The sequence below is a fragment of the Gastrolobium bilobum genome, unplaced genomic scaffold, assembly GCF_033153095.1.
Source record: "Gastrolobium bilobum isolate Gb01-03AN ecotype WA unplaced genomic scaffold, APGP_CSIRO_Gbil_v1 utg896, whole genome shotgun sequence".
In the NCBI taxonomy this organism is placed as follows: Eukaryota; Viridiplantae; Streptophyta; class Magnoliopsida; order Fabales; family Fabaceae; genus Gastrolobium; species Gastrolobium bilobum.
This window is the reverse complement of record NW_026897193.1, coordinates 186,410-214,195: the sequence shown is the minus strand read 5'-3', so window position 1 is coordinate 214,195 and position 27,786 is coordinate 186,410. Positions and strand designations below refer to the sequence as shown.

The 27,786-nt window shown below is 34.6% G+C and overlaps 1 protein-coding gene across 1 annotated transcript in view; it reads left to right on the top strand.

The window, feature by feature from the left end:
• The window catches only part of LOC133304827 (callose synthase 10), a 93,232-nt gene that overhangs the window by 18,251 nt on the left and 47,195 nt on the right, over positions 1-27,786 (top strand). The window contains exons 8-22 of the mRNA XM_061504887.1: positions 2,427-2,524; positions 2,607-2,724; positions 3,844-3,972; positions 5,479-5,555; positions 5,637-5,715; positions 6,495-6,587; positions 6,676-6,778; positions 6,859-6,982; positions 7,732-7,921; positions 8,018-8,070; positions 13,913-13,973; positions 14,093-14,174; positions 16,813-16,862; positions 19,313-19,399; positions 27,047-27,132. Coding sequence (XP_061360871.1) covers positions 2,427-2,524; positions 2,607-2,724; positions 3,844-3,972; positions 5,479-5,555; positions 5,637-5,715; positions 6,495-6,587; positions 6,676-6,778; positions 6,859-6,982; positions 7,732-7,921; positions 8,018-8,070; positions 13,913-13,973; positions 14,093-14,174; positions 16,813-16,862; positions 19,313-19,399; positions 27,047-27,132 — 1,430 coding nt within the window. The remainder of the gene's footprint in view (positions 1-2,426; positions 2,525-2,606; positions 2,725-3,843; positions 3,973-5,478; positions 5,556-5,636; positions 5,716-6,494; positions 6,588-6,675; positions 6,779-6,858; positions 6,983-7,731; positions 7,922-8,017; positions 8,071-13,912; positions 13,974-14,092; positions 14,175-16,812; positions 16,863-19,312; positions 19,400-27,046; positions 27,133-27,786) is intronic.

Below are 27,786 nucleotides of genomic sequence, written 5' to 3'. Positions count from 1 at the left end.
AAGTAAGAAAGCAAGACGAAAAATAAATAAATAAAATAAAGATAATATATATATATATATATTAATATAAAAGTAAAAATACAAGGGTGTGAAAGAAAAAAGATGCGGGAAGGGAAAATAGATAAAGGAAAAGAAGGGAAAACAAGAAGGGGGGAGATGAAGAGGAAAAGGACTAAAAAGGGATCATCTGGAACATAGAAATAACAACGGGTCTAATTCTCCACTATTCTTATTTCTTTTCTCCATTCTGTCCTAAAACACACTATCCACCAATCTATATATCACTCCTTCAAGTCTTGTTTTACTGCCTTCCCCCAAGTAAGTTTCGGTCTACCTCTATCTCAAATTTTTGTTGAGGTCTTGGTAACAAACTTTTGTTCTTACGGGAGCATTGAAGGGCCTTTTCATTACGTGTCTAAACCACCTCAATCTATGTTCTCTCATCTTTTCAGCCACAGGTACTACTTCTACCTTTTGTCAAATATCTTTTTTTCTTATTTTATCCATCGTCGTATAACCACACATTCACCTTAACATCCTCATTTCTACTACTCCCATTTTATGCTCATGTTGCCCATGTCCTGGCCAACATTCAACTCCATATAACAGTTGGCCTTATTGTTGTTCTATAAAATTTTCCTTTTAGCTCAAGGGGAGTTTTGCATTACACAAAAGCCCAGATGCACTACGCCATTTCATCCACCGTGCTTTGATTCTATGGTTTATATCCTCATCAATCTCTGCACTTTTTTGCAAAATGGATTCTAGGTATCTAAAATCATCTTTCTTGAGTACTTCTTGACCAAGTAGATGCACGAGATCTTGATCTACATCTCTTACCAGAGAAAACTCACACTTCATATACTCAGTCTTGCTCTAGCTTAACGTGAATCCTTTAGACTCCCAACGTACTTCTCCACAATTCAAGTTTTCTATTAACACCGTCTTTGGTTTCATTGATAAGCACAATATCATCTGCAAAAAGCATACACCACGACACTTTCTCTTGAATATCTTTTGTTAGTTCATCCATAACTAAGGCAAAGAGATAAGGACTTAGAGCCGAACCTTGGTGTACACCTACCGTTATTGGAAAATAACTTGATTTTGCATGATAAGCTTTCACACATGTAGTAGCCTTATCATACATATCCTTGATTGCATCTATATACTTCGATAATTCTTTTTTCTTCTCAAGAACCCACCATAAAACTTTTCTTGTAGTTTGATTGCAACGCAACTTGGGGTATGACATGCTGAGGATATTCAAAATTAAGTTACCCACTATAAGCTTCACTAGAATAATCCTGTCCCCTTTCCTTTCGACGTCAACAACTTTTTTTTCTGAAACTTCTATTGATCATAATTCCAATACCATTTCAACTTCTGTTTATACCTGTGTACCACAACTTGAAACCTGTGCCATCCACTTCCTTGACCTTTTCTCCAACACACTTAGTTTCTTGCAAGCAAACAATATTCACTTTCCTTCTAGCAAAAACATTTGCTAACTCCGTCAATTTATTATCCGTTAAGGATAATAAAACTAACCTACAGATTACAATTACCCGTAACAAATTCATATATAAAGAACCTAGGATTACCTAAAGATTAGTATTATATATAACAAATTCCATATAAAACTAACCTATGAGAAGGATTAGGATTATTTGAACTCTGTGTTTGAAGGCTTCCTAAGGAGGAGTGATTCACATTGAAAAACGTAATTGGCTGCTAAAGTGGAAAAATAGTTATAATAGAATTTGAAAGGATTGGGAGGAAAGAAGAAAGAAGAAAGAAGAAAAAGGAATGGAGAGATGCAGGGAATTGGAGAGGATGCGGAAAATGTTTGATTTGTTAGGTTCAGCTCCTATTTATAGCTGAGTTTTTGTAACAGAAAAATGACATTAATTGCAGATAATATTAAATGGTTAAATAATTATTAATGGTAATCATGGTTAATTTAATTAACATTAATTCATATCTTAATGGTTACATAATTAAATGATAATAAAAATAAATGCTGAACGTTACAAATTAAAATTACCACCAATTAATGTTATAATCTTATAATCAAATAATGGCATACTAGTAACGACTAATGGCAACCAATGTCAACATATAAATACATCAATGCCTATTCTTATAACACCACCTTATGCCAAAGTTAACATGTCTGACATCATATAATGATATACATACATATTAGGGTATACACAATTATTATTATTATTATTATTATTATTATTATTTTTCCTGATTTATTACAATGAACCCTTGGTGTTTCTACATAACGATAAATTGTTTGGTTTCATATTTTTTGTTGAATTTCATATGGACTAGACATCAATCCATATATGTTATTATTATTTTTTTAAATTGTTAAACTTTTGGTTCTCTCTTTGTTTAATGGGTGGGATGTACAGAAAATAGATGAGAAAACAATCAAGGATGTCTTCTTGAAGGTGCTAGATAATTATATCAGATGGTGCAAATACTTGCGAATTCGTCTTGCATGGAATAGGTCATTACTTCAAACTGACTCTTACTTTGAGTAGCTTTTCTATTTTGTAGTTTGCTTGAATGAGTTTTTATGTTTCCTGCAGTTTGGAGGCAATTAATCGGGATAGGAAGCTTTTTTTGGTTTCCCTGTATTTTCTTATTTGGGGTGAAGCTGCAAATGTCCGTTTTCTTCCAGAGTGCATTTGCTATATATTCCACCATGTAAGTATTTGGTTGTGCTGTCTAAATTTTGGCCCATCAATGCCTCTATTAGCATGTTTACTGCAAATAGTTTTCAGATCACTTTTTATACTTGATCTTTCTTTCTATATGCACTACCATGATTTAGTACTTTTTTTGGTGGGGGTGGGGGGCCGGGTTTCGATTAACTTAATTTGCTTTTAGAAAGCTCATAATCAAAGTTGTCCAGAGAGAGCTTTTGAATGAAAGCTTTTTCTGAGTGTAAAATAATCAACCTAACAAGCACTAAATTGTATGCTAATAATCTCTGGATACCTTTCATATATGGGATTAATGTTTTTTATGTTGTAGGAGATAATTTTTTCTTCTACACACACATAAAAGTGTGTTGTTCATGTGGGACCATATGAAGAGAAGAGGGAGAAAAAGAAAAAGTGGATCGCACAAACTTTTATGTTTGTCTAGGAGATAAAATTATCTTCTACAACATGAGAAACATTAATCCCTTCATATATATATATATATATATATATATATTTATTTCATTATGACTGTTCCTTTAAAGATGAATGATTTGATGGGTATACTTAGTATGCTATATTTGGTTTCTGTTTTTGATGTGGGTGCCAATACCCTTAGGAATTAGTGGCCGATGTTTAGTCATATATTTCATTTAATTGAAACAAATATTAAATAACTTGCTGTATTTCATATTTCGTGAGTGGTACACGTGGCAAAATATTAACCATTAATGGCAAGGGAGTAAAGTTGACCAGTACCCTAACCAAAAGGAGGGGTATTAAGCCTCCCTATTTTGAAGACTAACTTGCAGCTGTCCTGGTCAGATTTTATTTTAATTTTTAAATACAATTTTACAGTAGTCATGTATCTGTTAAAGTAAATTGTTTGTATGTTTTGAATTCAAAATGTTAGACATGGGAAAATTGTAAACCAATGCTTTTTTGTATTTTCTTTATCTTTTTAAAAATATTTCCTGCTTTCTTTTTTTGTTGAAAGAACAAAGGAAAGTACTGTGTGGCTCTGTGCTTCAATTTTACAAGTTATGCCCCCTTGTATAATGTTAAATATCTGACTTATTTTAAAGAATGCTAAACCTTTCCCCCATTGCTTGTTATTTAGATGGCAAAAGAGTTGGATGCTATTTTGGATCATGGAGAAGCTGAACCTGCTGTCAGCTGCTTAACCGATGATGGTTCTGCGAAATTTCTGGAGAAAATAATTTTTCCGATATATGACACACTAGCTAAAGTGAGTTGCTTTAATCATCCCCTTGGTATAATACAATTGTATTAAATCGTATTTTCCATCATTATTCTAGTTTATTTCACATTTGTTTATTTAAACGAGTTGCAAATTGCCATCTTGTTATTGAAAGCATTCATGTAAATATTCATCTATTGTGCACGCCATCTGTTATAATGTAAAACGCCTCACCTCATAGGAACTTCTAGCTTAGCGAGGGGCCAATGCCCATTGTAAAATTTGATAACTGGTAATATATAAAAAATATTTTAATATTTTAATTGTATCTTAGAATAGTTTAGATTATCATAGACGATATCTTAGAAATAATTTCTTTATTTTTTTTATATTTCATAACTTTTTTCTTATTTAATTAGGATCGGGAATCTAATGTTAATATAGATATGGATTAGTGCTTTGTAGTTTGTATTACGTCATATCATATTATATCATAATTCATCAAACCAATTCATATCTCATATTATTTAGTCTTTTGTTATCTCTATTCTTCCTTCCTTACCTAAACCCCTATAATTTCAACATTGTATCATTGTGTTACCATCCTCCATGACCTATCTTATCACTATTCCATTGTCGAATTTCCTAAAATCTGAAACTCTATTGTCATGATGTATTTATCTCCGTGATTATTTTCTTCTTATTGGCCATGCATAATTTCCGATTACCCTTTTCTCTCAATTCATCCTTTTTAGTGGGATTTTCTGTCAATCGAACGTTAGTAGACTTGCCTCACTGTCCTCTTTCTCGATTTCCCCTCCTAGTTTGTTCTTTTCCAGTGCCAACATAGCATTGAGTGGGGTAATTTTAGAAGTTGTTTGGCCCCGATCTTTGTCCCAATTGCAATCTAGCACAACTAGTCTTTGACCTGGATGCATTTTGAGCTCCCAATCTAGGAAACTCCTTTCTACTGCCATCTGCCTTCATTGCTTATCCACTAGCCTTCATTGTTGCACCTTAGGTGCCTTTCCGCCGTCAGCCTTCATTGCTGGACCCTAGCTGCCTTCCCACCATAGCCTTCATTTTTGGACCCTAGATGCCTTCATCTCACAGTTTGGATCGAGCCTTCGTTGCTGGACTTCGAGTTTTCCTTTTGTTGTTTGACCCTAAGTGCCTTATTGCATGGTTTTGCATCCAACCTTCATCGTTGGACCCTAAGTCCCTTCATGCGCCTTCGTTGTGCTTGAAGACCCATTGGTTGCTGGCCTTGAAGATCCATTGCTGTTGTTTTCATTATCGGCCATTGATTACCCTTTGTTTGGGAGGATTCCTTATCCTCCCTTATCTCATTTTTCTTTTGATTGTTTTCTGTCTTAATAAATTTCTTCTTTTCTTAAAAAAATTGTCTTTATTATTTTTGCTTGTGTACTTATGGGAGTTTCAATATTTTTCTAGTGTCAGGAGGTTATATGTGGTCAATTTATTCTTTTGCATAATTATAATTTTCCTTTGTTTTTATTTATACTATTATTTAGCCCCCCCAAAAAAATGCAGGAAGCTGCTAGAAATAATAATGGGAAAGCTGCACATTCTGCATGGAGGAATTATGATGACTTCAATGAATACTTTTGGTTAGCAGCAGTGATACCATATAATATTTTGGCTACTGATTGGACTCGGAATTCTCAATTCTAATATGCAATTATATGTAGGTCGCCTGCTTGTTTTGAGTTACACTGGCCAATGAAGATGGATTCATCATTCTTACTGAAACCAAACAAAAAGAAAAGGGTTAGTTTTGTTGATTTCTATATTCATCCTTTAAAAGTCTTCTAGGTAATTATTTTTATGGAGTTTTTCTTCATAAATATAATTTTTTTCTTTCAATCAGCACAATTATTTCTGAAGCCATTGTGATAATTATTGTAGTTGTTTATCATTAAGGTCATCGACGTGGGGTTGTTTTTTTTCTTGCTGTATTTTATTTTTTCCATGTCAAAATGATTATTTATCTTGTACCATTTTAAAAAATATTCAAGATTATAACTTGTAAGTACTTTATAATTCATTTTCTTGTTTTATATTTGTGGGGTTGTTTTTCTCTCTTATATAATGCCCTCTTTCTACATACAAGACAAGAACAAAGGTCTTTTTCCATTAGGTGGGATCATCGACGTGGATCAAACGCCATTGTGTTTTGCCCCATTTCTACCAATAAAACAAAAAATTATAACTTATGCTCTACATCTGTGACTGAAGACCTTTTTCTTGTCTTGTAGTACTGGTAGTTTTGGGAGGCCTTATTGTCATCTGTTTAGCTCTAATTTGTTATTAGGTTTTCTGGTCAGTATTGCTTTGTTGGGTCAGTTCTTGTCAAAATTGGCTTTGAGAGATTGATTGAAGTGCTTTGTTCAAAGAAATTTTGTAGTAATAATTGTGTATTTTGAGTGTCAATGGGTAGTTCGAATGATAGTAATTTATGGGTTGGGGTAATAGTGACTTTTTGGCATGCTTAATCACATTGATTATCTGCTTAATTGTACCGTGTATATTCAACATGTGGTTGGCAGACTGGTAAAAGCAGTTTTGTTGAGCATAGAACATTTCTTCACCTGTATCGAAGTTTCCATCGTCTTTGGATATTCTTGGCATTAATGTTTCAGGTTAGTTTTTTGGTCCATTATTCCTCTGAAGTCTGAACTATTATTGTGGACGATTTACATAAAGTATGCCAATTCCTGTTCCATGCAGGCCTTGACAATAATTGCTTTCAACCATGGACATATCAACTTGGATACTTTTAAAATAGTACTTAGCATTGGGCCATCATTTGCAATATTGAATTTCATCAAGAGTAAGATGTTTGTGTTTTGTGCAGTTATTGCTCGTTTGACTGGCAAGTAATTCTCAAAATACCTTTTTTATGATGCATAGATTGCTTAGATGTGTTGCTTACATTTGGGGCGTACACCACTGCAAGGGGTATGGCTGTTTCAAGGCTGGTTATAAGGTTTTTTTGGGGTGGCTTGAGTTCTGCGTTTGTAACTTATGTTTACCTGTGAGTTTTTAATTCTCCCTTAGCTATTTTGTAATGTAATTAGCAGTGTTGTCACGGGCAAAATGTGGATTGAGGTGGCCACCCTTAAAACTGCATCACTTTAATGCGGCAAGGCGATGTGATTGCATCAATGGAAGATAAATAACTAAAACTATTGATTATTTCATATATTGACAAACCATAGCCAAAATACAATTGAAATTCAAGTCACGACAATACTATAAAAAATGTAAAGTAATCCGAATTGGCAATGCTAGAAACACAACAATGTAAGTACACATCCAACCAAATGCAACTCAAGAGGGGAAGTGAGACACTCATTGGCAAGTGTTAGAGAATAAAGGGAGATAAAGGTAGAAAATATTAGCTTCAGTCCAAAATATGAAAAAGGGCTTGGACTTGGAGGATGAGGGAGCTTCAGCTTCTAGACTGTAAGTCCTGCATAGCAGGTGGAATTCAGATTCTATTTTTATAATTTTTTCTTGGATTGTTAGGTTATATTAAGTTCATATACTAGCATTTTAAGTGAGGTCAAATAAGTGAGTTGGCTTTAAATGCATGATGTAATTTCATCTCCTGATGGGTCCATATAATCAAACTTGCTTTGCCTCAGGGCATATGAGGCGCTGAAGCTGTTTTCTGCGCAGCCTCAGTGCATAGGTGGCCACTTCAACTGCTTTTGGCAACAATGTAATGAGAAGTGCATCTTAACTCCTTGAGTTTTTACCATACCTGTGCTACAATTTCAGGAAGGTTTTGCAGGAGAGGAATAGTCATAACTCTGATAATTCATTCTATTTCCGGATATACCTTCTTGTTCTGGGTGTTTATGCAGCTTTACGTCTATTCCTTGCGCTGTTGCTCAAATTTCCGGCCTGTCATGCACTTTCTGAAATGTCGGATCAATCATTCTTTCAGTTTTTTAAGTGGATTTATCAAGTGAGTTATTTTTACTAATTAATTCTAATAAGGTAATTATCAACCTATTTCTGTGTTATGACTTGGTGTTTTTGCATTTTCCATGATATTATTCAGGAACGGTACTTTGTTGGACGTGGTCTTTACGAGAAGATGAGTGACTACTGTAGGTCGGTTGCCATGCAGACAATTAAATCTTGTTGTGAATCTTGTGATAAACATTCACTGATTGGATGACAGGCTACCATAACCGATTGACCGTGTTTGTTAACAAAAAAATCTTTTTAGAAACTATGTTTGTTATTCTTGATTTCTTGTCAACTTGTGAACTACTGTCCTTGAAGCTTGTCAATTGTGCATGTTTTTATTGTTACCATTTGCTTTGTTGATGCCTTACATAGGTTGTTACTAAAGTCTGAAAGTTTTATTTTTTATTTTCGATATTTATTACTCCTTATATTCATGAGAGGGCGAGCCTTGGAGCGGTGGTTAGATTGTTTCTTGTGACAAGGTCACAGGTTGGATTCTGGAAAATAACTTTTTTGCAAAAAGACAAAATTAAGTGTAGAAAATCAGAATTCAAATTCAAATATTTTTCCGTTTTTATTTCCTATTAATTAGGATTAATTGTAATTAATTAGAATTAATTGTGATTAGGTTTAGTGAGTCATAGCTGAGTCATTCTTAGCTATTTTTTCTTGTATAAATACTCCTCATTCCTCATGTAATTAACTCAATATCAATTTACAAAAACCTTTTTCAATATGGTATCAGAGCAGGTTGGTCCTGAGAAAACTCAGCCACCACAACCACCGTCAAACCGGCGGCACAACGCCGAAAAACTCAACCTCCAACCATTATTAAGGTTATTTTCCCTTCCTACAAAGTCCCAAGAGCAAAGTAAGGCTACCAATCACTGTAGAAGACAAAATCCCAGCTTTCCACCGCCGTCAGCAGCCGTCGGAAAATTTTTCCGGCGACATTTCGGGCCAAGATCCGCACCATTCGAAACAGAAGGAGCCGATCTACAAGTTTCAAGAAGGATCATCGGATTCTGCTGAGCCACGCGCCCCCACGCGCTAGAGAAAGGACGGAGCGTCCGCCCTACGCGTTACCACACGCAGCCATGTTGATTGAAAGTAAATTTCCATCCAGCAATGTTGCTCAACAAGGTATAGCGTTCCATGTTGATAATAGTAGTCGATGGATTCTTGATTCAGGGGCTTCAGATCATATGACAGGTAATGCAACCTTATTTTGTTCTTATACCCCTTACTATCAACAATCACGAATAAGAACATCAGATGGCAGCTTCTCTACTATTGTTGGAAAAGGATCCATTGAACTTTCTGATCACATTACTTTGAACTCAGTCCTTCATGTTCCCTCTCTTACTTGTAACCTCTATCAGCAAACTTACGTCTGAGTTACATTGTGTTGCCAAGTTTTCTGTCAATGCTTGTGTTTTCCAGGAACAGGACTCGGGGCTGATGATTGGCAGTGCTAGAGAGGAAGAAGGACTTTATTATTTAGAAAAAGATTCTTGTGAAGAAAAAAAATTTGTGAACCACTCAGTATGTTTGTCTAATGATTGTAATGATGTTTTGTTGTGGCATCGTCGGTTAGGACACCCAAATTTCATTTATCTTCAGAAGTTGTTCCCAAGCTTACTTATCAATAAAAATCCCAGTTCTTTTTCTTGTGATATTTGTCAGCTTGCAAAACATTCTCGTGTTTCTTATCCTCCTTGAGTCCATCATGATTCTTCTCCATTTACCTTGATTCATAGTGATATATGGGGTCCAGCCCGTGAAAAAAATATCTCTGGTGCTCGTTGGTGTATAACTTTCATAGATGATCACTTTAGGGTATGTTGGGTATACCTTCTAAAGGATAAGTCTGACACTGCATCCATTTTTAAAAACTTTCATGCTATGGTTCAAACTTAGTTCCAGACCTCTATCCAAATTCTTCGAACTGACATTGGTACTGAATATTTTAATTCTGTTCTTGGAAACTATCTCAGCCAGCATGGTATTCTTCATCAAAGTTCTTGTCCTAACACCCCTCAACAAAATGGGGTGGCTGAAAGAAAAAATAGACATCTCCTTGAAGTTGCTCGAGCTCTTATGTTTACCATGCATGTCCCTAAATATTTGTGGGGGGAAGCTGTCTTGACTGCAGCATACCTCATCAATCGGATGCCTTCTCGTGTCCTAAATTTTCAATCTCCTTTATCTTGTCTTACCCACACCTTTCTTTCTTTCCGGGCTCATTCTTCCCTTCCTCCCAAGTTGTTTGGCTGTGTGGCTTTTGTACATGTTCCTCCCCATCAAAGGTCCAAGCTCGATCCTAAGTCCATTAAATGTGTCTTCGTAGGATATCCTCCTAACCAAAAGGGCTACAAGTGTTACTCATCTTCACTTCGTAAGGTCTTTGTTTCTATGGATGTCACATTTGATGAGAGACAATCTTTTTTTCCTTCGACTTCTCTTCAGGGGGAGTCTATTGGGGTTGATGAAGATAAGTCTTGGAAACCAAATGATTCTGTTGTTTTGCCTTTGCCGTTGGAGACAGGGGGAGTCATCATGCAAAAGACAGGGGGAGTTAATGTGTCAGATAATGGAGATCCTCTCGGGAAATGGGGAAAGTTTTACCGCAGGCGAGAATCACCTCAGGAGCCTCTAGACTGCCAGGATTCTGACTCGAGTCTTAGTTCTAGCAACACTGATACAACCAACCTAGATGTGCCTATTGCTCTACGAAAAGGTACTAGATCTTGTACTGCTCATCCTATTTCTCATCATATCACATATGAAAAGTTGTCCCCAGGTTTTCGTGCTTTCAACACTATGTTAGACAGTACAAAAATACCAAAAAATATCCAAGAAGCACTTGATGATCCAAAATGGAGGAATGCAGTCTTTGAAGAAATGGATGCGCTCAACAAAAATGGAACTAGGGAGTCTGTAGCATTACCCAGAGGAAAGAAAACAGTAGGTTGCAAGTGGGTGTTCACAATAAAGTTTAATGCAGATAACAACATCAACAAGTATAAGGCCAGACTGGTTGCTAAGGGATTCACTCAAACTCATGGGATAGACTATCAAGAGACATTTGCCCCTGTTGCCAAGCTTAACACTATCCGAGTTCTTTTATCACTTGCTGCAAATCTTGGTTGGCCCTTGCAACAATTAGATGTAAAGAATGCTTTCTTGTATGGTGATCTACGTGAAGAAGTTTATATGGATCCACCACCTGGTTTTGAAAAAGGAGACGATTCAGTATGCAAGTTGAAAAAGTCTCTCTATGGTCTTAAACAATCTCCTAGAGAGTGGTTTGAGAAGTTTACTGAAGCTGTTAAGGGAAGAGGATTCCTCCAAGCTCAGACTGATCACATTTTATTTTTAAAACACTCTAATGGTGGTAAAATTGCTATTCTCATTGTTTATGTTGATGACATAATTGTCACAGGTAGTGATTATGAGGAGATAAGCTCTTTGAAGAAATGTTTAGCTAATCAGTTTGAACTGAAGGATCTTGGATCTCTCAAATATTTCCTAGGCATGGAAGTTGCTCGAAGTAAGGCAGGAATTTCTTTAACTCAGAAGAAATATATTCTAGACCTGTTACAAGAAACAGGAATGCTTGGGTGCAATCCGTCAGAGACTCCAGTTGAACCCAATATTAAATTGGGAATCGAAGATGGGAAAGAAGTTGACAAAGAGCAGTATCAGAGATTGGTGGGGAAGTTGATCTACTTATCTCACACTCGGCCTGATATTGCATTTGCAGTTAGCATGGTTAGTCAATTCATGCATTCTCCTAAGGAAAAACACCTGAGTGCAGTTTATAGAATTCTGAAGTACCTCAAAAACACCCCTGGTCGAGGATTGCTCTTTAAAAGGGGACACAAGAGGGTAATTGAAATATATACAGATGCAGATTGGGCTGGCTCTGCATTGGACCGAAGATCCACTTCAGGATATTGCACCTATATCTGGGGAAATCTTGTGACCTGGAGAAGTAAGAAACAAACAGTTGTTGCCCGGAGCAGTGCAGAAGCAGAATTTCGAGCTCTAGCCCATGGTATTTGTGAAGGAATTTGGTTAAGAAGACTCCTTGAGGAATTGAAAATCTCTTTTTCCCTACCTGTCAGAGTGTATTGTGATAATAAGGCTGCTGTCAGTATTGCTCAAAATTCAGTTCACCATGACAAAACAAAACATGTGGAGGTTGATCGCCACTTTATCAAAGAAAAAATAGATGATGGAAGTGTATGTATGGTGTATATTCCTACCAAAGAGCAGATTGCAGATATTCTCACTAAGGGCCTACACCGGCCAGCCTTTGAAGACTTGATTGGCAAGTTGGGAATGATCAACATTTACCTCCCAACTTGAGGGGGAGTGTAGAAAATCAGAATTCAAATTCAAATATTTTTCCGTTTTTATTTCCTATTAATTAGGATTAATTGTAATTAATTAGAATTAATTGTGATTAGGTTTAGTGAGTCATAGCTGAGTCATTCTTAGCTATTTTTTCTTGTATAAATACTCCTCATTCCTCATGTAATTAATTCAATATCAATATACAAAAACCTTTTTCAATAGTAAGGCTGCATGCAATTGACCCTCACCCCTACCCTAACAAGTCGTGGAACCTTGGGCATGGTAATTTGTCCATTTTTATTACTACTGATATTCACCTTTCATCCTTTCAGTAGTAGGGGTGTGCAAAATAACCGAAAGAACTTGAACTTTTTTGTGAACTAAACTGCAATGCATTTAAAAGAACTGATTTTTTTTTTTACAATTCATGAACTGAACCAAAATAGTTCATGAACTGAATTGGTTTTTTCAGTTTTTTAAAAAATCAGTTCATGAACCGAACTAGTTTAAAAACTAGTTTATTTTCTTCTTCTTCTCTTTTATTTATCTTTTTTCCTATCTATTTACCTTCTCTTATTTATTTATTGACTTCTTTTTTGTTTATTTTTTTGTATATTTCTTTAGCTTTTTAATTTTAATTTTAATTTTTTTTTCCGTGTTATGTATGTTTCTCTCTTATTTATCCGTATTTTCACTTAATTTTTTTAAAAGAACTGATTTTTTTTTTTTTTTTTTTTTTTGCAATTCATGAACTGAACCAAAATAGTTCATGAACTGAATTGGTTTTTTCAGTTTTTTTAAAAAATCATTTCATGAACCGAACTAGTTTAGAAACTAGTTTTTCTTCTTCTTCCTCTTCTTTTCTTTTTTCCTATCTATTTACCTTCTCTTATTTATTTATTGACTTCTTTTTTGTTTATTTTTTTGTATATTTCTTTATTTTTTTAAATTTAACTTTTTTTCCGCGTTATGTATGTTTCTCTCTTATTTATCCGTATTTTCACTTTATTTTTTTAATTTCTAGTATAATTTATTTATTTTAATTTTTTTAACCTTTTTTTTTCATAAATCTTTTCGTACTTTTCATTTGAGTTCATTTACCACCGACATCAACTAGTTTGGGACAAATGTGTTGTTGATGGACCGAACTGGTTTTTTTTTTTTTTTTAAATCAGTTAATGAACTTAGTTTGTTTTTTTATGTTATTCTACTCATTTTTTTTTATATTGTACACAATGCTTCACTTATCATATTCATTCATTGTGAAAACCTTTATGCAAGCTGTTACATTGTTAAACCCAGGATATTTTGACATGTTACTGTATCTAATCCAATTTTTGATTGGACTACAATTCTTTGGTCTATTGTTCATACATGGTTGTTGTATCAGTTCAGAATTGGTTTTGGAACTAGTTGGTTTTTGAACTGGGTCATAACTGGATATAAACCAGTTCAGTTATCCGAACTGAATTATTTTTTCCAGTTCTCGAAACGGAATTGTTTTTTCCAGTTCATTACGGTTTTGCCAAGCAAATCGAACTGATTTGAATAGTGCATGGCCTATTCAGCAATGCCTTTTCGTGATTTAGATTTTTCACAATTCTGTTATTAACTTCTGCAGGTATGTGGTTTTCTGGTTGGTGATACTTGCCTGCAAATTTACTTTTGCATACTTTCTCCAGGCAAGTCATCGCGTTTCTATTAACAGAAATTTTTCCTTTGGTACAACAGATAGAGTGTGGAAAGATTTTACATTCACAATTTTCTAATTGTAATATATCCCTAATTGCTAATATTGCAGATTAGACCTCTTGTCAAACCTACCAACATTATTGTGGATCTTCCATCTCTTACTTATTCGTGGCATGATTTGATCTCAAAGAGTTAGTATATACCATTATTATTCAAATTTTGTTCAATGGTTCATTTTTTAAGGCCCCAGTGTTTCCTGTACTATCTTTGTGTTTGGATTTGATTCTTCTTTTAGATAAAAATATAATTCATTATAATAGAAGTAAAAAGCTTGAGAAACCGGAACTTTTTGAGTATAGATAGGTACAAAGAAAACAAAGAAAGAAGCATGGATATCGCATGAAACAAATAAAGGGATAGAGCAAATTTCTACAAATATAAAACAACACAGCCAGGATATGTTGCTTAGAAAAAGTTTAAATAAGCCGTGATCCCTATAATTTTCACCTAATTAGGTTTTAGTCCGGATAATACTAATATTTTTACTCTTTAGGGTTATCCCTTAACAGTGGAAAGCACAGGGACCGATCTTAATACAATTAATATGTGATAATCATAGAATTGCATATCATAATTTAACATAGAGTTACAAATCTTATATAAGATGTTACTAAATCTTAAAGTACTAAAATCACAAAAAATACAAATTGCTAGTGATGCTATATCTAGAACTTGAGCATGCATATGCAGTTGTAGTCATTGTATAATAACACACACAGAGCAGAGAAGACACAAAAAAATAAAAAATCTATAAGCTTTATGCAAAGATGCATAAAAATTGTACTACATACCACATTCATGCTACTTCCAAGACTGATTCAATAAAAGTACAAGAGCAATTTTATGTCTGTTAAAAATTGGTTCCAAGTTAATTGCTTCTTTTTGAAGGTGTAATTTTGGGCTATGGGGTAGTTTAGATTGCTTAGTTGCAAAAAAGCTGATTAAATGTAATGAAAAGAATGTATTGCACCAGAATTCCTTCCAATATTTTGTTGGGAGAAAGATGGAAACAGAAGAAACATTTAACTCATGAAGTGCTTGCATTAGTAAATATTTTTTGGGAAAATTAATTTCAAGGAAAGCTATGAATGTTTAATCTCAAGGGATGTAAAGAGTTCATATTATTCAGAAGGAACTTACAAAATTTATTTAGAGATACGGACACTGGAAGTTGAGGAATTGTGTCATAATGATACCACACAAGGATTCTATTCATAGTAACGAGTTACATTGGCTTGAGGCCTAGTTATACGATTTGGTACAATTATACAAATATCTTATATATTTATATTCTAACACTCTTTCTCAAGTTGGTGCGTATATATCGTATGCGCCAAAGTTGTTACAAGTATGATCGACCTAGGACCTACAAGAGCCTTAGTGAAAATGTATACAAGTTGACCCTGAGAATTGACAACTGCTGTTTCGGTCTTCATAAATTGAATCTTTTCTTGGGCAGTGTCTGTCGATTTCAATGTGCTTGGCTCTTTCATGAAAGGTGGCATTTGATCTCCACATACTGAATCTCCACATATCGGGTTCGAGGATAAGTCATATGTGTAATGCAATCTTATTATCACAAATTAGCTTCATTGGCTATTACTTATAGAGGCTCAGTTTTTGATCAATTGCTTTAACTAGATAAGCTTATAAGTTGCAGCTCCCATTACTTGATACTTAGCTTCTGCACTAGATTTGACAACTAAGCTATGTTTCTAGATTTTCCATGAAATTAGATTAGCCCGAAAGAGTACCGCAATAGCTTGAAGTAGAGCGTTTATCTGAGGGAGAGCCTGCCCAATTAGCATAAGTATAACCACAAATCTCCATATGCCACTTATCTTCATATGACAGACCTTTGCCTGGTGTTCGTATGATGTATTGAGGAATCCTGGTAGCTGCATTTCAATGAGAATCACCCGGGGAGTCAAGAAGTTGACTTAATACACTCACTGCAAACAAAATATTTGGTTTCATTACATTAAGATACTTTAATTTCCCAACTAGTCTTCGGTAACGACTAAGATTTACCGGTGGCTCCCTCTATCCTTGTAGGAGTTTGACATTAGGATCCATAGGTATATCAATAGGTTTTCACCTTATGCTAGTTTCTTCCAACATGTCCAAGGCATATTTTCTCTAATAAATGGAGATGTCATGTCTAGATTGGGCCACTTCAATTCCTAAGAAATATAGGTATATCAATAGGTTTTCACCTTATGCTAGTTTCTTCCAACATGTCCAAGGCATATTTTCTCTAATAAATGGAGATGTCATGTCTAGATTGGGCCACTTCAATTCCTAAGAAATAACGGAGCTTGTCAAGGTCCTTATTCTGAAATTCCTTGTATAAGTGTTATTTCAGTTCTCAACTTGATCACTGCCAATGATAATGATGTTGTCTGCATAAACAAGGGGATAGATAACAAGGTACTAATAACCTCTAAAACATAATGCAATTGTCATTCACAAATTTCTTCCTAACTGTATGTAGCTAATATATAACTTCATATATAACTTTTAATCACTTAGCGAGAACAATTAACCACTAATTAACAGGCCTTATCGATTTACGATATTTTTGTGTATTAGGTAAAGTCTAATGGTCCTTCTTTCTAAATAAATTGTGTTGTTCTTAATAATTTAAAGTTTTTTGTCTCGTAAGATCAAATATTTTTTTAGCGGTCCTTGACATTGATTCTCATTATCTTTCTCTCTCTTTTACTCTTTAGTGTGTATATGAATATTAAGAAATTATGTTTTTTGCAGATAATAACAATGCCTTGACCGTAGTTAGCTTGTGGGCTCCTGTTGTGGCTGTGAGTATTCTTTGATTTGGTTTTATTCTTATTAATATAAGAAGACTGTTGCTTGATTGTGCTAATTGATTGTGAGATTGTTTTGTAGAGTTTGGTTTTGTTCTTTTTATTTTTTTTTATTTTAAGTTTTTGATAATGTTGCTTTAGTAGTAACTAGAAAGTAGCACTCCATAACTACTAAAATAAAGAAGAGAAGAAAGTAGCACTCCATTTTTATGCAGTTGAAAGTAAATAGTAGTGGAGATATTACACCTTTTTTATGCAGTTGAAAGTAAATAGTAGGGACCATACTTGTGAATAGCGCCGCTATATTGCGGATTTGCGGTGCGGTGAGGCGGCTTGCCGCCACAGACCGCATCGCGACGGTCAGACGAAGGGTCGCGGCTGTCATGGCTGCTATTGCGTCTGAGTAACGGCTGAATCGCGATGCTATTGTGCCCGCTACAGTGGCTTATGGACTTTTTGGGGAAGAAGAAAAGATTAGAGTGAGTGAAGTTGGCTTCTTCTTCTCCTGCGATGATTCTTCTTCTTCGCAAAAATCGCTGCTTTTTCAAAGTGTATGTTTGAAGAATCAATGGAAATAGCTCTCCAGCATCGTGGTTGAGCTGTTAATTATTAACGTGGGTGCTACCGTTCCCTTAACAATTTAACATGTTTGATTTCTTAAAAATTAGGAACAAAATTTAAATTATATATATATATATTATTTATTGAAATAATGTATAAATATTTAATTATTCAAATAATACAGACTTTGACATTAATAAAAGAAAAATTAAATATGAATAACTTTTATTCATTTATTATCCCATTAATTATATTATATATAAATTAATGTATAGCATAAAAGATATTATGATTAATATTATATTATATTATTTCTTATAAATATTACAACATTTAAATGGTATGCATTAATGATTAAACATTTAATGATATTAAGATTTATTAAGAACACTTATTTAAAAAAGTTATTAAATTCACCCCGTACTCTGAAGTACAATTTAGTTTTATATTTTCATTTTTTATGTAACATTTTCATTTTTTAAGTTTTATATTTGTGGAGAACAATTTAGTGTATCACTTAGGTACACTTTACATAGTAGCGTTGTAGCGCTACCCACTATAGTGCTGTAGCAGTTTGGATGGTCAGGTCGCCGCTATTCGAGATTAATAAGTATGGTAGGGACATATTGGAGAAGAGTAGAGAAAAATTTGAAAAGTCGATAAAAAATTAGGGTGTGTCTATTAGCAATATTAAATATATTACTTTAATTTCATATGTGCATATATAATCCTTGTTCAAATATATTGATTCTTATTGTTTTAGGAGTCTTAATGTATTAGCAGTGTTATTAACATGGGTTTTTACTAATTATACTATACTAGTACTTGAACTTGAATATTAGTGTAAATAGGAGTACTAGGTTAGTGTTTTGTATTATCTCATAACATCATAATGTTATCATTTAGATATATTCTTTTTCTCTTTTCTCATTTCTTTCTTTTCCTTATAATTTCAACTAGTGTAATTGGGCTGGTCATTTCAATTGTTCTATTCTAGTACTTGACCGTGAAGTAACTGGTATAAATACGTTGGCGTTTTATGTACATTGACTTCATCCCATTATCGTTATACTGTTTAAAGTCCCATTCCTCTTTCGTTCTCTCTTTTTCATTTTTTAATAGTTTCATCAGATGTGGTTTGTTAGAAGTTTTAATATTTTTTTATTTATTTCATGTTTACTTTCCTAATCTTTTATGTTTTTATTAGTCTAATGTGATATTCCTCACGTTACTCCGGGATTTATGTTACTATCTAGCTTTGGCTCTCGGGAATTTATCGAAACATAAAACATGTTTTGGTTATTATTATTATAGTTTTTAGTGTTGTACAGGACAGTATATGTATCATACAAGACATATCTAGTAATCAGGAATATTTAGATATTTGTTGAAGACTCTCTTTTATTGTCACATTCAATTTGTGTATTGCACAGTACTGATTATAGTGGATAGATACAAATACATTGTATACCTTGAAATCAGAACAACCAAAGCCATGAAGACGTGGGTACCTGTAATATGACCAGAGGAAGTCTATTTGCCATCAGTCTGATGCACAAGACATTAAATGTGAATTGAAATTTACCATGATTTATTGGCTTGTGGAGAATGAAAGTTTTACTGAGTGATATATCAATTCTCATGTTAAATGTTCATATTATTATAATTATATGTCTACTTTTATGTCTATAGTTGTAATTGTACTTCTATTTTTTTTATTTCTTTTTTTGGTTTCAGTAATTGTAATTCTATTTAAGGTAGGCACTTGGCAATTTTAAAGATAATACATTCATACACTGCTAAAACTATGATTATTTCTTAATTGTGTACTTCCGTGTTTTCAGTTGGCAATGTCATACTTTGCTAATACATTCACATTACAGATTTATCTGATGGATATTCACATTTGGTACACTGTCATGTCAGCAATTGTTGGTGGTGTAATTGGTGCACGAGCTCGGCTAGGCGAGGTATTTGGGTTTCAAAGTGGCAACTTTTTGGGGATTTAGATTGCTTTTTCTTTTCTTCCTTTGAATTTTTTAATATCATTTGTTTATTGAAAGATATTTGAGTTTGCAAATTCCTTGAGCTATTCATAAGGACATAGCGAAAGAGTAATGTGAAGAGGAGAGGGTGATAAGAGAGTCAAAGGTACAAGTAACAAAAAGAATGGCTGTAGTTTGGTCTCTTATAACAAGTGGTTTCCGTTGTAATTTCTCTACCAATTCCTCTCACCGCTGATACTTTGTGTTGGAGTATTCTCGTATTCTGTGTCTAACAGTTTGTAGTGTTCAGAGCTACCAGCTGTAACAATTGTAAAACAGTTGTGACAATTTCTTTCAATAAATGCCCTTTTATTCAGTTATATCTAATTGTCACAACTCACAACTGATTACGGCACGTGTATGAATACATGATCTCAGAACTGCATCCAGGAGAAATAACCAAACACATTTTCAGAAACACAATTTTTTCTGTTTTCTTTCTTCTGGTCTAAACATTTTTTCTCTCTCTTTCATTTTCTCCTCAATCTCTAGTTTCAACATGGTATCCGAAGCTTGTTTTGGTCCTTTCATGGCTTTCTTGCGCAATCCCTTCCAAAATCCGGCTCCACCACCCTTTGCGGTTCTTGTTGCACCTTCGACAAATGCTCCAGTGACTTTCTCGTATTCCGATGACTTTCTCGCACTCCGTCAGTTCCTCCTTTTCTATTCATAACCAGTATAGTGATTCACCCTCTTCTCCATCAGTTCCAGCAAATGTTCCTTCTGTCCCATCTCTTGCTTCTGTTTTTATTCCTACTGCTAGAACATTATCTTCTGCTCCTAATAATTCTTCTGCATCCTCACAATCTACCATAATGTCATCTTCTCTTCCATTTGACTATTCATCATATCCAAACTAGGTCCAAATCTTATGGTATATAGACGTTTATAATAAACTCTCCCAAAAGTTTAAGCTATAAGGTGAAGTCACATGGATGGTTCTATATTGTATCTCTATTATGCTCTTGACACTTTGGGCTTGAAGCATGAATAATGTACAAAAACTTCTATTTTGGGTCGAATTTCAATTTTTTATTAGAAAAAAGGAGACGGCAAGGATTGAACTCTAGACTACTTTGTTCTTAGAGGCTTTGATACCGTATCATGAATCAACTCTCCCATAAGCTGAAGCGTTTTGGTGAAGTCACATGAATCTTATTATATTACTTCTCTAATATAAACCTTGACTGTGTCCTGCCTTGCTATGTGCTCTCTCAGAATTGGAACCTACTACTGCTAAACAGGCTTTGTCCAATGCCCAATGGAAGACAACTATGCAGGTTAAGTATAATGCTCTTTGGGCTAACAATATATGGACTTTGATACATTTACCTAAAAATAGGTTTTTGATTGGATCTAAATGGGTTTTTCGGATGCAGGAAAATATTGATGACTCCATTTACAAATACAAAACCAGGCTAGTGGCCTAGGGATTCCACCAACAACTTGAATTTGACTATATAAAGGCATTTTCTCCTGTGGTTAAACCTGTCGTTCAAATCATCCTGATCTTGGTAGTTACTAATTGTTGGTCTATTTAACAACTTATGTCAACAAGCCCTTTTATATGGCTATCTAGAGGAAGAGGTTCACATACAACAATCTCTTGGCATTAAATAAGGCCGTCTAATGCTGAAATGGGCTCCATTGGCCTGGTTGGAACGACTTACTAAGACTCGTGCAATTTGAATTTCTGACCAGCAAGTGTGATCCTTCCCTTTTCGTTCAATTTTTACACACTATATGTGTTGGTGATGATATCACAGTTAGCGGGAGTTCATTGCCATTCATATAGCAACTTGTTTGCAGGCTCAACCCAGTTGTTTGCTCTCAAACATTTAGGTAACTTAGACTACTTCCTAGGTATTGAGGTTAAACATCTCCCTGATGGCTCCCTTCTTTCTAACAGAAAGTTTGTTAAGGACTTGTTGGAAGTGATGCCAAAGGTATTTCAACCTGATACAGACTTCCAACACAAAACAGAACAAACTACAGAGAACAAGGGATTTTGGCCCGATAAACTGGATTTCATATATTCATGGAATTTCAGAGACAATTACAAGCTAAATTACAGTATAACAGTGGCGACTATTACAGTAAAAAGGGAATCTAACGATGAGCTGGGAAACGAAAATACAATGCAGTAAGGTAAAGATAATGTGAGACAATTGGAGAGACCTCACTCTTTCCCAAGTTGCAAGTCCAAGCAATTTCCAAGATGCCTCTCCGAATGCTGAACCCCTCCTTTAAATAGAACGTGACCCAATGCCATCCAATGTGACTTACTCCTAACAACTTTTTCTGACTCAGCTTTGCAATATTCTCTCCTAACAACTTCTAAACCATTTGCTTACTAGGATCGTATCACAACCCTAACGGTTGGTGGCTGGTCGCAAGTGGTCCAAATTTGGGGGTGATTACAAGTCTGATCCACACTTATACAGGTCCACTGTTGGTGCTTTACGTGTGCTACTATCACTAGAGCGCAAATCAGTTATAGTGTGAATATAGTATACTAATTCCTAACTTAGCTTCTAGAGGAGCTTTAGAAAGTGGCTAAACGTATTTCTAGATATTAAAAGGGTACTTTGACTTATGGTCTTATGCTAAAGCCTGTTCAACTCCATGAGATACTCCCTCTACTGGCTTTCTACGTTGCTGATTGGGCATCAGGTCAAGATGATAGATGTTCTACAACTTATTCTTGTTAGAGATATGCTATACTCTCTAACCAAACACATGGAGCTTGATTTGTTCTTTGTTTGTTAGAAAATTCTAAGCAAGAGTCTTATTGATCGTTTCGTTTGGATATATATTTGGTGCTTCTATGCTAGACTACATGGAAATATGAGTAAGGGCAGAAGAGGGGATTGTGCTATAACACATTTGCTTATGTGTCAATGAGTGTTTATGGGTAAGGGCAGAAGAGGGGTTTGGACTATAACAAACTTGCTTATGTGTCAATGGGTGTGGAAAACAATGGGGTAAAGTTATAGGTTGTGTGGCATATATAAGGGACGTGGGGAAATGCTAGAGGTAGGCAGTTACGGAGTGAGGATTTGGGAGAGTGGTTACGCATGTCTTGGTTGACCTTTGTATCTCTTGTTTTTTCTGTTTCGAGGAATTCTAGAGGTCTACCTATATTTTAAGGTGTTGAATAAATAGGAAAAAAGAGGCAATGTTTAAATCCATGTGTTTTAATAGCACAACAGAGGCTCTATTATATGAAGTGACTATAACAATTACATAAGACTAGTAAAACCATGTGAGACTTATCAATTTTATTTCAGTACTTCTAATACTCCTCATGCTACAACTTACTAAATCTGTGACACCCCCAAATTTTTAACAATTTTTAATAACAAAAAACTTCTAAAATCATAAATAACTGTGAAATTTAAATTAACCAAATTTGGGAAATGTCACCGCCGCACTTGTACTATGGACAAGTACAAGGCTAAATTTATTACATTAAAATAAAACCAAAGACTAAAGTTTAACTAAAGGAAATATGTCTTATGCATTTATTAAATCTCATAAAATTTCTAAACTTAGGAACTAGCTAGGAATATCTGAGTCGTTATCCTCACTGTCCACAGCTAGCCTTTGCAACCTGTTTCACTGAAAATCTGCTCCCCCGAAGGATCATTGCAGCCAAACAACCACAAACACAAACAGTCTGCAAAGCTGGTAATCCCAATCTAATATACAAAAATAAAAATAAAAATATAACTCATAATAATTAAATCATGTAATATAACTAAAAAATTCAAATCAAGTATTTACTCGTTATTAATTACATTAATCTTTATTTAATCCATTTAGTGGGAAGAGAACCATGGTAGACTTGGGAAACCCTGTTGCCAGTCTACCCCATGACTTGGGAAACCTCGTTGCTAGCCACGTATAATCAAAATTGGCCATTTCAAAATATCAAGTCCTAGTGTGTACACCTCTTCCCAAAGTTACTACTAGTACGTCGAGAAACCCTGTTGCTAGATACCACTTTGGGAAGAACGGAAAACATCATTGTCACATCATGTAATATCGAAGGCATAAAGCCCAAAGGTTGTGTTCATCACTTTCAGGAGGTACACTCCAAAAGCTATCTTCCCACTTTTTTTATTACAATCACACACAATCAATAAAATTCAATCTTGTCACAATTCTTATAATTGGAAAATTTCCTCAAATTGTTTTCATAATTTCAACATCAATTTAATCAAAAGCATAATTTCCAAATTCAATTTTTCAAGAATATTATAATTTCCTAATCCATCATAATTGTCAAATCCATTATCCAAGAATATCATAATTTTCATATTCAACATCTACCAGAGTAATCAAATCATCATATCATTATTCAAATATTCACATCTATTAGAGTAAAGCCAAAGTCCAATAATTAATTCAATTAATTTCTAGAGGTTAAAATAATTTAATTTAAATACCCTAAGTGTTACATATAATATATGAAAACATCCTAAAATTCCCCACGGATTAAAGTTACATTTAACAAATTTAATATAAAATTATCCTACGATCACTTAGAGGATTACGTATACCAAATTTCATCTAAAACTAATTTAAGATGCCCTAAGGATCAGGATTACCTGGTCTCCGTGTTTGATGACTTCTAGGAGGAAAAGCGATTAGAGAAGTGGAGTACATTCGGTAGCTAGAAAAATAATAAAATAAAAATTTGAAATAAGAAGAAAGAGGAGAAGATGGAGAAATGTTAAGGATTGAAAGTGATTTGGTTTGGTTAGGTTAAGCCCCTATTTATAGCTGAAGTTTTGTAACTGAGATATTAATTATGGTATATCAAAATTCATCATACTTATTTCAATCATTGAAACTGCAGGTAATATCAATGGTCATCATAATTACGTTAATTATTCTTAATATATTGTAACAGTCATATTTAAATGGAAATAACTGTTCATATTACCAATTAAATGATAACCAATACCACTAACATCAATGTCAACCAAATATATCAATGTTTATAACACCACTTTATGCTAAACTAAACATATCTAGTATGATATAATTATACACATAAGGGTACACATTATTATTATTTTTATTATTATTGTTATTATTATTTTTCTTGGGTTATCACAAAATCATTAAGCTTGTTATAAATGAAAAATTAGCCAAATAATATACTTGGACACACAAAATATGGTTCCTAAGGTCAACTGAGGGATTCTAAAGATGTTTGAGGGCCGAAGATACTGGAAAGACAACTTAACAATGTGGTTGAGATGACCATCAGATTGAAGAGCTGGTTGAAATATTGCATAATCTGAGAAGAAGAGACATTGCTGGAATTACCATCAGTTGAAAGGTTCTTTCTAGCAAGTATATACAACAAAACTAAAACTTCTCTTAGTTCATCAAGAATACCATTTGGAAGCTTTAACCACAAGAAAACTTAGGAGACCCAACAAAAGCACGTCTAGGAAAAAGTCCGATGCGGCCAATATGTAGTTGGGACAAACTTGTGATAAGGCCAGGTAGCATTTGGGACGCAAACTGACGGGACTAGAGTGCAAATTTCTCCCGCTTAATGCTGTATTTGCATTGGAAAAGAGACTAACATAGACACGAATGGCCAAATCTGATGAGAGGAGAATTGAACAATGTAGAATAATATAAACCATTAATGTAGCCTCACCTAACAACTTAAACTTTTGAGTTGAAATGGTTCTTTACATGGTATCAGAGCCTTGGTGTCACAGATTCGATCTTCACTGCCCCCATTTAATTAATAATTAATTAAGTCTTGTGGAGTTTCTTAGCATAGGTAGGTGAGCCTGTGCATTGTCCATCCTTCTCGTGTAAGGGGACGTGTTAGAGAATAATATAAATCATTAATGTAGCCTCACCTAACAACTTATGCTTTTGGGTTGAAATGGTTCTTTACATGTTATTTGAGTTTCAGTGATCATAAGGTCACGGGTTCGATTCTCATCGCCTCCTACTTTCTTTCTAGTGGAATTTCTTTCTTAGCCCTGTTAGGTGAGCCTGTGCATTGTCTACCCTTCAAGCCTAGTGGGCTCACGTGAGGGGGCATGTTAGAGAAATATAAAACCATTAATGTAACTTTACAGATAGGCTGGGCCTGATGCATCATCCACCTTTCAAGCCCAATAGGCTCTCTTGTGATGGAGCATGTTAGAGTATAATATAAACTATTTAAAAGGCCCTTTTCCACTAGCTTAAGCTTTTCTATAAAGATTCTGCATTTTGTTTGGATAAAACAGAGAGCAATGCAAGAGTAAATTACAATATTATCCACAATTGAGACAATTACATGTATGCATGGATGAAGCCACCATTACACAACAATCAAACAAGCTCCCTATTTTGCATGCCTAGTTTACTCTATGTGATGAGCTTTATCACCGTAGTGCGTTCCCTACAATTGTCATCCAAGAAATGTCCCCACTCTTCCAGACACTGGCACAAGCACACAATTCTACTTTGCATTCTCTTCACATTTCCAACTTAGATTTATATGACATGAATAGTCATAATTCTGATGGAAGTTAGCTGCTGCACACATAAAGAGATCATATCCATCGATTTCTTGAAAAATAAGGCAAGTTTCTAGGTTCTGGCAGTGTTGAGATATATAAAATCATTAATGTAGCCTCACCCAATAGCTTAAGCTTTTGGGTTGAATTGGTTCTTTATATGGTATCAGAGCCTCATGTTCGGGTTCGATCCTCGTTGCCTCCACTTTCTTTCTAGTGGAATTTCTTTCTTCGCACAGGTAAGTGGGCTTGTGCATTGTCCACCCTTCAAGCCCAGTGGGTTCTCATGAGGGGGCGTGTTGAGATATATAAAACCATTAATGTAGCCTCACCCAAAAGTGGGGCAAGGGTATTTGCTCCCTTTTCTATTTCTAGTGGTTATAGCTTTGTGATATGGGGGTAAAATGAAAGATTTTCCCCTTCATAAAAAGGATGAACATGACTGGGGCAAGGGTATTTTGCTCCTTTTTCTATTTCTAAACACTAAGAAAATTCAAGTACACCTCTAGCATATATTTGCATACACACAAGGTATATTTGCACCCACATAGGATGATACAAAAAAAAAATGGTTATTACACGCAAGCAAACAACGAATGAAGGAGAACTTGCTAGAAACGGTGCTGGGATGCCGGAAATGCCCAAAAACAAAGTGCACAAAATCCAAAAAACCAGATCTGAACAGTGGGCCCAAAGGAGTAAGCTTTAAGCCTTCACGACTGTGCCTCAGAAGCCTTCTAGATCTTGGAAGAATGGATTTGTCTCGTCGACAAATGAGAGGCGATGTTTAATTTTGTATGTTTCAATAACACAGAGGAATCTCTATTATATAGAGTGACTATAACAAATACATAAGACTAATATAATGACGTGGCACTTTTTATCAACTTATTTTCAATACTTCCAACATAAGGATAGTCCATAATTTCTTAATGAAACTGCAGTTACTATTAATATGCAGGTCTGTTTTTTTCTTGGGTTGTCTCATCTTGCTTGTAAATTGTTTCTTATTAATGATTTCTTGCAGATACGTTCAATTGAAATGGTGCATAAACGTTTTGAGAGTTTCCCAGGTGCATTTGTAAAAAATTTGGTCTCCCCACAAACACAAAGGTTGGTTATCTAAGGTGTAGCTGTTTTAACTAATATATATTCCTATGTGGCAAGCTACATTTATCTTACTTTTCTATTCATAATTTATATTGTAATTGAGTTGGTGATCACATAGATCAGGTGAGACATAATGTGTTGTAAATAATAATTATTTAGTTATTATTTAGTCATTTATTTGTTGTATTGGGCCAAGCCCATTAGGTCAAGTATTCTCTATAAATAGAGAACCCTTTGTACAGATTATTTACAATTTTATAATATATCAGAATACCTTTTTCAAGTTGGTATCAGAGTTATCGATTCTGAGGGTTCTGCTTCCGCAAATCACCATCTTTAAAAACCAACCCTATTTGCCTTTCGCTGCCGCAAAGCCGCCACCGGAAAAAAAAAAAATTTAGGGACCTTTTGGACCGTGAGGGCCCCTGTTTCACTCTGTTTTCTTAGATCTATCATTCTACAGAGGTTTCTTTTTCATCAGACGACCGGAACAGCTCAAAAAAAAAAAAAAAAAAAAACGAGGTACTGTTCATCTCGCACTGTTCACAAAAAAAAAAAAAAACTTTTCCTGCTTAAACCTGCTATTGATAATATGTGTAAGCCATATGGCCGTTCTTTGATCTTATCTGATAAGAACACATGTTCTACATCTCTTCT